Raw genomic sequence first — 12,767 nt, forward strand, 5'->3', positions numbered from 1 at the left:
TGAGTTTCTGATCTAGTGTGAAGTGTCCAGTTCCATGGCAGAAAACATTCCCTTATAGTTCAAAGTAAAATATACTTCCAGGATTATTCATTATTCTGTACAAATGCTCAGAGTTTAATAAAGCAATAGGAGTTAGTTGTTCAGTCATGTACAACTCTGATCCCAGGGACTATAGACCGCCAGGCTTCTCTGTCCATGGGGTTCTCCAGACAAGAATATTGGAGGAGGTTGCCATTTCCTTCTCTATAATCTATCAGTAGGGTTTTAAAAATCATTGTATTTATATGTATTATCAGCACTTCTACTTAGCAATCAGTGGGCAGAGACGTGAGTGACTTGGCAAGAGAATGGACCAGATATCATCCAGTATCCTTGTTCTCCTCTTCTGAAATTTGAAATAAATAAGGTATTTGATTTTACTTCCCTGAGCAGAGTGATCTGCCCAGACCTGCTCCGGAGGCCTTTGCATGAAGTGTGCTAACTGGTTTATACAAGTGTTTGAAGTCTCTGAAGACCTTCACACTGAAATCTGTGTCATGGCCCTAGTCCCTAAACAGGAGAATCAAAATTCCCAGTACAGATTAGGTCCCCCAGGGAAGTAAGGAAAAACTGAATGTTTATTAGTCAAGCCTCTATGCAGAAATGTCACGCAAGGTGAAAATCTGTCGATAGCCAGGGAGTATTCTTGAAAACCGCTGATTAACTATTGCATCCATTCATTCCAGCCTTTTTTATTCTGAATTTTACCCCTAAATTGCTTGGAAGTTTTGCCTCTGGCTCTTGAATGGAGAAAAGCACAGGATTCTGGCTCCAATGTTGAATTTTAACGTACATATTGGAAACAGAGCCAAATGTAAAGCCTACATTCTTGTGTCAAGATAAACCCTGGTGTATTTACCACAAGAACCAGACAATGTACAACAAAAAAGCAAAAATCTTGCCATGTGTGCTTACTTACTTCCATTTTCACAACTGTGAATGTAAAAAGGCACGTCAAGCACCTCGTAGCAAAGCTAGTATGTAGTTGTATACTTTCCAAAATAACATTTCAATATTGAAAGAGCTACATTTTTATTCATATCTGTGGATTTTAAAATATGAAAACATGATAAAGAATGTAACAAATAGTAAACTGTAAAATAAACCACTTTAGTTGACATGGTATTTTAACATGATTAATTTAGCCAACAACTGAATGTAATAACTTGTAATGTAATCCCATTTTAGGGAAAAATTTTTAGCTTAGACTCTGTATTGAAGGAGGTAGCCCTATTAAAACTAAATTGGGTGCTTGATTTGGTATTGGAGCTTCAGCTTCAGAACCAGTCCTTCCAGTGAGTACTCAGGGCTGCTTTCCCTTAGGATTGACTGGTGTAATCTCCTTGCTGTCCAAGCAACTCTCAAGAGTCTTCTACAACTTACTTGAATGCATATAAACATTTAATTCTCACACAGTAAACTGCTAGGTTTCAGTGTCATAGCTCATGTTAATACCTTCCTTTTCATGCAACTCTTGTGCTTGAACAAAAAGTGTTGATTCCAATAATAGGCCAATGTTTTAAAGTGTCCTGACATTTCAGAGATACTTATTGTGGGATTAATAGAGTAATTTTGTGATATTATTTTGTCAAATTATCATCTATTCGTCTTTCACTGCTTTCTTTATTTTAGCTTGTTTATTGCTATTTCTATGCTTTATTTCAGGAAGCATTCTGGAGGATATTCTGGCTTATTAATGAGAATTTTCTTCTGCCTGATGTATAATTTCTATTCAATTTTTTAATTACTTTATAAAGAGAAGTAATAGTTCACAGCAAAATTAAGAGGGAGGTACAGATATTTTACATGCATGCCCCTTATTAATATTCTGCATCAAAATGGTATATTTTTTACATTTGATAAGCCCACATTGACACATCATAATCACTCAAAGTCCATTATTTACATTAGACTTCACTATTGGGGCTGTATGTCCTATGAGTTTCAGAAATACATATAATGACATGAATCTATCATTGTATTCTTATATAGAATTGTTTTCAATGCCCTAAAAGTCCTCTGTGCTCTATCACTTTATCCTCCTGCTCCCAAACCTCTGGCAACCACTGATCATTGTATCCCTTGTGTTCTCTGATTGTCATGTTTGTAGGTTTTTTCTTCTTTAATAATAACCTAACAGATGTGAGGTGATATGCAATTGCACTTTTGATTTGCATTTGATAAAATTTCTGTACTACCCAAGGCAATAAAAAATATAATGCAGTGCTTATCAAATAACATTGGTATTTTTTTTAATAGGAAAAAAACATTCTAAATTTATGTGATGCCAAAGATTTCAAATATCCAAAGATATCTTGTGCAAAAGTACAAATGTTCTGTCATCACACATCTTGGTTTCAAAAATGTATTACAAAGCTACAGTATTTGAACCATACAGTACTGGTATAAAAACAGACATATAGACCAATGGAGAAGACAATGGCACCCCACTCCAGTACTCTTGCCTGGAAAATCCAATGGACGGAAGAGCCTGGTGGGCTGTAGTCCATGGGGTCGCTAAGAGTCGGACACAACTGAGCGACTTCACTTTCACTTTTCACTTTCATGCATTGGAGAAGGAAATGGCAACCCACTCCAGTGTTCTTACCTGGAAAATCCCAGGGATGGGGGAACCCGGTGGGCTGCCGTCTCTGGGGTTGCTCAGAGTTGGGCACGACTGAAGTGACTTAGCAGCATAGACTAATGGAGCAGAATAAGGAGCCCACAGATCAGTTCACATGTATTTAGTCAATTGATCTTCAACAAGGGGTTCGACAAAAGACAGTAGGAAAAGGATAATCACTTCAACAAGCTGTGTTGGCAAAACTGGATATCCACATGCAAAACAACAAAACTCAACCCTCATCTTAAACCATGAACAAAAGTAAACTTAAAGACTCAAACACAATGCATGACACCATAAAACTCTCAGAAGAAATATAGAGGAAAAGCCTCATGACATTAGTGATAATTTAATAGATATTACATCACAAGCACAGGCACAAAAGAAAAATTAGGTAAGTGTGAATACATGACAGTAAAAGTATATACAGCAAAGAAAGCAATCCACAGAGTAAGGAGGCCTCCTACAGAGTGGGAGAAAATGTTCAAACCACTTGAACAGAATCTTCCCCAAGGAAGACACATGAATGGACAACAGGTTATATGAAAAAGTACATAAAACCACTAGTTATTAGGGAAATACAAATATAAAGCATTATTGTAAATCAGAGGCTGAATGACTTATTTATTCAACAAATATTACTAGGTCATGAATTATTCCAAGATTATTTTCTTTTTTGAGTGAATCATCATGTTGCTATTTTGAACCAGATCATAATTGGAGGGTATTCCCCTTGGGGACTCTCCTGTGGTTTGATCAGCAGTTGAGTAGGTAGATATAAGCAGTTTGAGTTAATTACATTCAGAGTATATCAAAACCTGCTTTTGCCAATCCACAGGTAAGAGAAAGTTTCAGGCATTTGCTGAGTACTTCAGGAGTTTGGACCTAATAACATCAGATATGTTGTGTAATCCTTTCATTAATAGCTATTGTCTCTCATATAGTTGAATAAATACATCAAAGAAAATAAAGTATTAAATTTTTGTTGGTTAATTATTGTTGTCATAGTTCAGTTACAATTTTTTACAAGTGACTTTAACTGTGACTCAGCTTGTCTAGTTGATAATTCACTGGATCCACAGTAAACGATATTGAGACAAGTATAATAATTTGGAAAAAATGTTTTGTTTTGTTCTTTCAAAAAAATTCTTTACATTTTCACCACAAGTCTTGAGACAGCTGAAAATCAAAGACTTTAGATATTCAAAAGTAATAAATGAGTGATTATTTAGTAAAAGAAAAAGAACAATGTAATGCAAAATAATGGAGAAATATATTTGAATGAAACATGTTGTCATATAATAATTGAATCATGGCCCATCATCTTAAAAAAAAAATCTTCATTATTCTTTTGGATACACCTGAGAAGGGCTAAAAGAATTAGAAAGAATTTATGAGCTATGGAATAGCTTATAAAATACTATAGTCTGAGATTTTGCTACCCTGTAGGACCAGGCTATTTAGCATTATCTATTAAACATCATTTTGAATATTCAGTTTTATTAATGTATTTTACGTTACAATATTTGTAAATAAATTTTTATTTACTCCACTTTGTTAAATCAATATTAATGATTTCATTTTATAGACAAATTATAACAAATCATTTTACATAGTTATTGAAAGTAACTAGAATGCTGATATCCTATTCCAGGTATCTACACACTGATACAGTAGGTCATGTTATTGTTGTAGGAAGGAAATTGATTTTAGCCAATAATTTGGTGTTTTAAGCTAATTTAATATGGAAGCAACTAATAGAATGCAGTAGTAAATTAACTGGTTTATCTAATGGATTTAGATGGCATGAATTCAGCCCATGAGTGAATGAATACACGTATTTTCCCGCTTGAGTCTTCAGGGAGTGACATGAACGCCTGACCCACTGTCCTGTCACCATGTTCTGATCTACACCTGGGAAATTATACTCTGGCAAAAAGTAAATACGAGGACACAAATCACATTCCATTGAGTCACATTATTCATTCTTTTCGTAGGAAATGAATTGCAATTTTAAAAAAATCTTCAAGTTTGTTCCATGAGGCATCAACATGAAGAACGTCATCGAAGTAACATCCTTTTTACTGAAAGGCTTCACAGACAATCTTGAACTGCAAATCATCTTTTTCTTCTTGTTTCTAGCAATTTACCTCTTCATACTGATTGGAAATCTAGAACTGGTTGTATTGATCATTGGGGATTGCCGGCTCCACAACCCCATGTACTATTTTCTGAGTGTGCTTTCATCTGTGGATGCCTGCTATTCCTCAGTAATTACACCAAAAATGTTAGTAGGTTTTATGCCAAAGAACAAAGCCATTTCCTTCCTTGAATGTGCAACACAAATGTTTCTTGCTGTTACTTCTGGGACCACAGAATGCTTTCTTCTGGCTGCAATGGCCTATGATCGCTATGCGGCCATCTACGACCCCCTCCTGTATTCAGTCAGCATGGCTCCCAGAGTCTACGTGCCACTCAGCATTGCTTCCTATGTGGGTGGCATCCTGCATGCTTCTGTACACACAGTGGCCACTTTCAGCTTCCCCTTCTGTGCCTCCAGTGAAATCAGACACGTCTTCTGTGACATCCCTCCCCTCCTTGCTATTTCTTGCTCTGACACTCACATGAACCAGCTTCTGCTCTTCTACTTTGCAGGCTCTATTGAGGTGGTCACTGTCCTGACTGTCCTGATCTCCTGTGGTTTCATCCTGCTGGCCATTCTGAGGATGCGTTCCGCTGAAGGCAGAAGGAGAGTGTTTTCCACATGTGGCTCTCACCTAACTGGAGTGTCCATTTTTCATGGTACTGTTCTCTTCATGTATGTGAGGCCAAGTTCCAACTATGCCTCAGATCATGATATGATTGTGTCTATAATTTATAGCATTGTGATTCCAATGCTGAATCCTATCATCTATAGTTTAAGGAACAAAGATGTAAAAGAGGCGATGAAGAGAGTGTTTGCCAAAAAATGCTTTATCAATAAAGTATATTATCACAGTAAAAATTAATCTAAAAATATTGAGAGTGATGTTATGTACCATAATACCAAGAAGATATGATGAAATTATTTTGTTTAAACTTATTTTGATATAAACATCATAGCTAACCTTGTATCTATGTTTATAAGCAGAAAAATTGTATCATCCATTTGTGCCTTAATATTATCCCACTGATAGAGGTGTCCACACACACTCACACACACATGCACACACACCTATACACATTTGTATGTAAAAACATGCTGATTGATATAACACAAACACACACAGGCATATGTGTATGTAACTTTTCTTTAGCATATTATATATTCTTTTCTTCTTTCATCTTGATATAAACTTGAATGTATAGTCCCCAATATTCACAACTGTAATTAACATTATATCTGACTAGCTTGATCAAATGCCAACTAATCAATAGAAAACCCACAGTTCATATGATCCCATACCATGGAGTCATTGGTATCTGAATTCATTTCAAAGCATTCTGATCTATCCTTAGATGTATTCATTGGCAGCTATCTAATCCCAGTCTGTGGTTTGGGGAACATAGATAACATGTTCAAATTCCTGGTGTTAACTACCATGTTGATTGGTAAGGATGCATTTCTTCCATTTTTGTTATTTCATTCAGAGCTTGAGTGCTAAACAAATCTTTAATTTATCACAGAAAATAAAGTCCTGGTATTGACATCTATGACGATCACACATTAAAAAAGACAAACACAATTCAGAGAGTAGTGTATAGCTGGCCTGTGTATTCGGTTCTTTCCACAGCTGAGCCCCAATCCCCCTTTATGGATTAGATTACAGGTCTGGCGCTACCTCAGATTTCAGCTCTCTGTTCCTAGGACCCTTTCAACTCTGATAGGCCCCTGCAGAAACCCCCACTCCTCATGCTCAGGCCCAAGAACCTCATTATAGAAGGGTCTCTCCTACATGCCTGTTTAAGCCTTGTTTCCAATAGGCCTCATTTTCATTGTGAGGACATGTGTCCTTCAGAGATAAGTTTAAGATGTAGTATTCTCCTTTCCTGCTTTCGCTCATTTGTATTTATTAATTTTAATCACAATTTTTCAAAAACTCATTTTCTTCTTAAAGGAGCATCCTTATTTTTAAATCCAAGACAATCTTCTGAGATTTAGAGTCCAACCTAATGATACTTCTCTGAATTGGGATTAAGTTTAAATTATAATTCAGCAGCTCTTGTGCAGAACCCTCTCACCTGTATTACCTGCATGTGAAAGTGCTGGTAGCTCAGTCGTCTCCGTCTCTTCGCAACCTTGTGGACTGTAGCCCGCCAGGATCCTCTGTCCATGGAATTCTCCAGGCAAGAATACTTTAGTGGGTTGCCATTTCCTAATTCAGGGGGTCTTCCTGACCCAGGGATCGAACCTGGGTCTCCTGCATTGCAGGCAGGTTCGTCTTCACCATTTGAGCCATCAGGGAAGCCCTTATTGTATTTATTCCTATGCATATCTCTGCTGTAATTTCTCCTGTTTGGGATACTCTCCTCGCTGCTATTCACATGGTTCCTTCTACTAAATATCAAAACTAAACCATGTTCACTGATATTAGTTATAGTTGCATACCCAACTATGCAAGTGTGTTGTTGAATAGTGTGCGTGTATGCGTGTGTGTGTGTATCACTCAGCATTGAAGAGACTCTTAAACATAATTCAACATCACAAAAATAAATTTTATGGTTTAAAATTTTAGTTTTTAAGAAAATAAACACTAATATAGGAAAAAAACTAACCATAAACAGAGAAAATAGATACAGTTATGCATCTGTTAAATTTATAAATAATAGACTAGAAGTACATAGAATTATGGTTTCCCACGTGGTGCTATGGTAAGGAATTAGCCTGCCAATGCAGGAGACACTAGAGATGTGGGTCCAATCCCTGGGTCAGGAAGATTCCCCAGAGAAGGCAATGGCAACCCCACTCCAGTACTCTTGCCTGGAAACTCCCATGAACAGAGGAGCCTGGTAGGCTGCGGTCCATGGGGTCACTAAAAGTCAGACACAACTGAGCGACTTCAATTTCACTTTTCACTTTCATGCATTGCAGAAGGAAATGGGAACCCACTCCAGTGTTCTTGTCTGGAGAATCCCAGGGATGGGGGAGCCTGGTGGGCTGCCGTCTATGGGGTCGCACAGACTTGGACACGACTGAAGCAACTTAGCAGCAGCAGCAGCAACAAAGGGACATAACCACAATAAAAATGGTGGACCACATTGGATGAACAATATTACATGGAAAATGCACAGGAAAAAAATGTCAGGGCTGTGGTCAGACTGCAGACATGTATAAGGGCCACCAGAAGAAGGCAGATCCGTGGAGAAACCACCACCTGGTAGAGCAGGGGGCTGCAAAGAGCCACACAGCGGTCATAGGCCACAGCAGCCAGCACAAAAATCTCAGCCACAACAAGAGCTATGAATCCACTCAGCTGGGCTGCACATGCATAGTAAGATATGGTTTTCTTTGTAACCAAGAAGTTAACCAACATTTTAGGGTCAATGACAGAAGAATTGCCCAAATTGATGATAGCCAAGTACCAGAGGAAAAGTACATGGGGGGTTGAAGCTGAAAGTCCATGCTGGTGAGGATGACGATTCCCAGGTTCCCTGTCATGTTCATTCCATAGATGACCAGGAACACCCAGAAAAGAGGAATCCTGAGTTCTGGACGGGCTGAGATCCTCATTAGAATGAATTTAATCACTTGAGCGCAGTTCCCTGGAGCTATCTATATTGCAGATTTCTTCTTAGTGAGGGAAAAAAGCAGAAGAGCTCCAGAAAAAATATCTACTTCTCCTTTATTGAACATGCCAAAGCCTTCGACTATGTGGATAACATCAAACTGTGGAAATTTCATAATGAGATGGGAATATCAGACCACCTGACCTGCCTCCTGAGAAATCTGTATGCAGGTCAGGAAGCAACAGTTAGAACTGGACATGGAACAACAGACTGGTTCCAAATCAAGAAAGGAATACTCCAAGTCTGTATATTGTCACCCTGCTTATTTAACTTACATGCAGAGCACATCATAAGATATGCTGGACTGGAAGAAGCACAAGCTAGAATCTAGATTGCCGGGAGAAATATCAATAACATCAGATATGCAGATGACACCATCCTTATGGCAGAAAGTGAAGAAGAACTAAAGAGCATCTTGATAAGCATGAAAGAAGAGTGAAAAAGTTGACTTAAAACTCAATATTCAGAAAACTAAGATCATGGTATCTAATCTCATCACTTCATGGCAAATAGATGGGAAAGAGTGTCAGACTTTATTTTTGGGGGCTCTAAAATCACTGCAGATGGTGACTTCAGCCATGAAATTAAAAGACGTTTATTCTTTGGAAGAAAAGTTATGACTGACCTACACAGAATATTAAAAAACAGAGACTTTACTTTGTCAACAAAGGTCGGTCTAGTTAAGGCTATGGTTTTTCCAGTGGTCACGTATGGATGTGAGAGTTGGACTATACTGATATATGGCAAAACCAATACAATACTGTAAAGTGATTAATCTTGTTGTATGGCAAAACCAATACAATATTGTAAAGTAAAATAAAGAAAAAAATAAAAAATAAATTTATATTTAAAAAAGAAAGAAAATGTAATTTGGGGGGAAAAAAAAAGCTGAGCGCCAAAGAATTGATGCTTTTGAACTGTGGTGTTGAAGACTCTTGAGATCCCTTAGACTGCAAGGAGATCCAACCAGTCCATTCTAAAGGAAATCAGTCCAGAATATTCATTGGAAGGACTGATGCTGAAGCTGAAACTCCCATACTTTGGCCACCTAATACTAAGAGCTGACTCTTTAGAAAAGACCCTGATGCTGGGAAAGATTGAAGGAGGGAAGAGAAAGGGTCGACAGAGGATGAGATGGTTGGATGGCATCACTGACTCAATGGATATGAGTTTATGTGAACTCCGGGAGTTAGTGATGGACAAGGAGGCCTAGCGTGCTGCAGTCAATGGTGTCACCAAGTCAGACGCGACTGAGCGACTGAACTGATGGGACCAAATGCCATCAACTTAGTTTTTTGAATGTTGCATTTTAAGCCTGCTTTTTCACTCTCTTCTTTCAACCTCTTTAGTTCCTGCTGGTTTTTTTCATTAGAATGGTATCATCTGCATATCTGAGGTTGTTGATATTACTCCCTGCCATCTTGACTCCAGCTTGTGAGTTATCCAGCCCTGTATTTAGCATGATGTACTCTACATATAAGTTAAATATACAGGGTGACGATATACAACCTTAATACTCCTTTCTCATATTTGAACCAGTCCAGAGTCCCATGTCCGTTTCTAAACATTTCTTGGCTGCATACAGGTTTCTCAGGCAGCAGGTAGGATGGTGTGGCATTCCTATCTCTTGAAGAATTTTCCTGACGGCTCAGAGGGTAAAAAGTCTGCTTGCAGTGTGGGAGACCCAGGTTTGATCCCTTGTTCAGGAAGATGCCCTGGAGAAGGAGGTAGCAACCCTTTCCAGTATTCTGACCTGGAAAATTCCATGGACAGAAGAGTCTTGCAGGATACAGTCCATAGGGTGCAAAGAGTCAGACACAACTGATCAACTTCACTTTTTTTAAAGAACTTTCCACAGTTTGTTGCCATCCAAACAGTCAAAGACTTTAGCAAAGTCAATGAAGCAGAAGTAGATTTTTTTTTTAATTCTCTTATTTTTCTATAATGCAACAGATGTTTGACAAGTTGACCTCTGGTTCCTCTGCCTTTTCTATATCCAGCTTGTACATCTGGAAGTTTTCGGTTCATGCACGGCTGAGGCCTAACTTGAAGGATTTTGAGCATTACCTTGGCAGCATGTGAAATGAAAGCAATTGTTTTGTAGCTTGAACATTCTTTGGCATTGCCTTTCTTTGGGATTGGAATGAAAACTGACCTTTTCCAGCCCTGTGGCCACTGCCAAGTTTTCCAAATTTGCAGGCATACTGAGTGCAGCACTGTAACAACATCAGTTTTTAAGGTTTGAAATAGCTCAACTGGAATTCTATCACCTCCACTAGCTTTGTTTGTAGTAATGCTACCTAAGGCCCGCTTGACTTCAGACTCCAGTATGTCTGGCTCTAGGTGAGTGAGCGCACTGTTGCGGTTATCTGGCTCATTAGGAACTTTCTTATATAATGTTCTGTGTATTCTTGCCACCTCTTCTTGATCTCTTCTACTGCTGTTAGGCCCTTGACGTTTCTGTTCTTTGCTAAGTCCATCTTTGCATAAAATATTCCGTTAGTATCTCCAATTTTCTTGAAGAGATCTGAAGTCTTTCCCATTCTATTCTTTTTGTCTATTTCTGTATATTGCTCTCTTAAGAAGGCTTTCTTACCTTGCTATTCTCTGGAAATCTGCATTCAGTTGGGGATATTTTGCCCTTTCTCCTTTTGCAAGTTCCTGGTCTATAAGTATTATGGGATATAGAGTGTGTGTAAATAAATTGCCTTTGTATTAACAGCTTCTAAAATAAACCCAAAATCTACTTTTGAGCAGTAGATGTTCAAAAGTTACTTGCTAACTGACGGACTGAAAGAGACGAATGGAGAGTAAGTGAAGGAATGAATGTCTACAATATCAGCCCTGAAATTCTGAAATAAAGCATGAGATTTTTGTTCCAAGGCCCATAGTTTTACAGTTATATGATTATTTAAATGACTTTGACTTTGATAAAGGAACAGAGACAACCTACATATCATTTTCTAGAATAGTCACTACTTTAGTGCAGGGCACAACTGTTCTTTCTTCATTGACTTAGTCCTAAAATTAGTAAAGTTATGGTATGTTCTTAGCTCTAAAGTTAACAAAATAACAGATAAATCGTGGACCACAGAAAGGAAGTTCCAAAGATTGTTCACCATGAAGTCACTTTTTACAATGATATAAATTCTCGAATGCTGTGCTGTTGCTTCCTCCGCTGTCCTCTGTGTCTTGTCTGTCATGCAACCAATGACACTGTCTGCACCAGGCAGAGTTAACAAGACCTTCATTTGTTCATGGCTCTGCCAACCGCTCCATTGATTCAGCATTCCTATAACAATGTTGGGCTTTCAGGTGGTTCAGTGGTAAAGAATATGTCTGCCAATGCAGGAGACAGAGGAAATGTGGGTTTCGTCCCTGAATCTGGAAGATTCCCAAGAGTAGGAATGGTAATCCACTCCAGAATTCTTGCTGGGAAATCCCATGGACAGAGGAGTCTGACTGGCTGGAGTCCCTGTTGTCACAAAGAGTCAGAAACAACTGACCACAAACACACATAAGATTGTTAAGATTCCTTTTTTTTACAATTTCCATTCTTATTGATGTGTTATTTTGCATCTTGATCTCTCATTTGAAGCTTATTATTTATTGTATGAGGGGTTTTTTTTAATTTCCTAAATCTTCTGTATGTTACATAATAAACGTCTCTTGGTCAGAAAAAACGGTAAGATAGTGCCAGGATCACAAAGCTCTCCTTTCAAAAATATTTGTAAGAAGCACACACAGATACAAACGTACAGAAAAATGGCCTGAAAGACACTACGTTTCCATTACCCATGATAAACAGTGGATTTATCTTATAGGATGCACGAATTTAAAGTAAAATTTAACAACGTATAAGTGCCGGCGACGGAATGACACACCAACACTGCAGAGTGGTTTAAATCTTTATATTTTAACACTTGCTTCTTACAGCTGCTTTATTTTATATCTTTTGCACAACAACCTACAGGGCAAGCTGCCAAGCACTATGATTTAGAGACTATACAGTGCGCAGGCGCAGGGCGAGATAACCTTTACCTTGGCTTATTTACTGCAGCTAAGACTTTGTTTTGGGAACTTCCTTATCAACTTAGAATCCGTTTTGTCCCAAGGTCTGTTCCTTTTGAGGAATCAGAGAAACATCCTTGTGTGCAAGCAATGTTCTTTTCCCATGGGAACAAATAGGATTTTTAGCTGAACATCTCGTTTGCAAGAATGCTCAGCCCTGGTTGAGAGTCTCGTTTGCAAGCACTTCTCAACCTTCTTTAAACCTAGTTCCCTACACAGGGCAGAACATCTCGTTTGCAAGAATGTTCAGCCCTGGTTGAGAGTCTCG

The 12,767-nt window shown here is 38.3% G+C and overlaps 1 protein-coding gene across 1 annotated transcript; it reads left to right on the forward strand.

The window, feature by feature from the left end:
- Window positions 1-4,597: 4,597 nt before the first annotated feature.
- On the forward strand, window positions 4,598-5,670 carry LOC101108078 (olfactory receptor 5T2-like). Its single transcript, XM_027979899.2, has one exon. The coding sequence runs from the start codon at window positions 4,714-4,716 to the stop codon at window positions 5,668-5,670; it is 957 nt and encodes a 318-aa protein (XP_027835700.2). The 5' UTR covers window positions 4,598-4,713.
- The last annotated feature ends 7,097 nt before the right edge of the window (window positions 5,671-12,767 follow it).

The sequence above is a fragment of the Ovis aries genome, chromosome 15, assembly GCF_016772045.2.
Source record: "Ovis aries strain OAR_USU_Benz2616 breed Rambouillet chromosome 15, ARS-UI_Ramb_v3.0, whole genome shotgun sequence".
Taxonomy (NCBI): Eukaryota; Metazoa; Chordata; class Mammalia; order Artiodactyla; family Bovidae; genus Ovis; species Ovis aries.

Bases quoted from the DNA above. Each gene is read 5' to 3' on its own strand.
- LOC101108078 (XM_027979899.2), top strand. From the start codon at position 4,714: ATGAAGAACGTCATCGAAGTAACATCCTTTTTACTGAAAGGCTTCACA.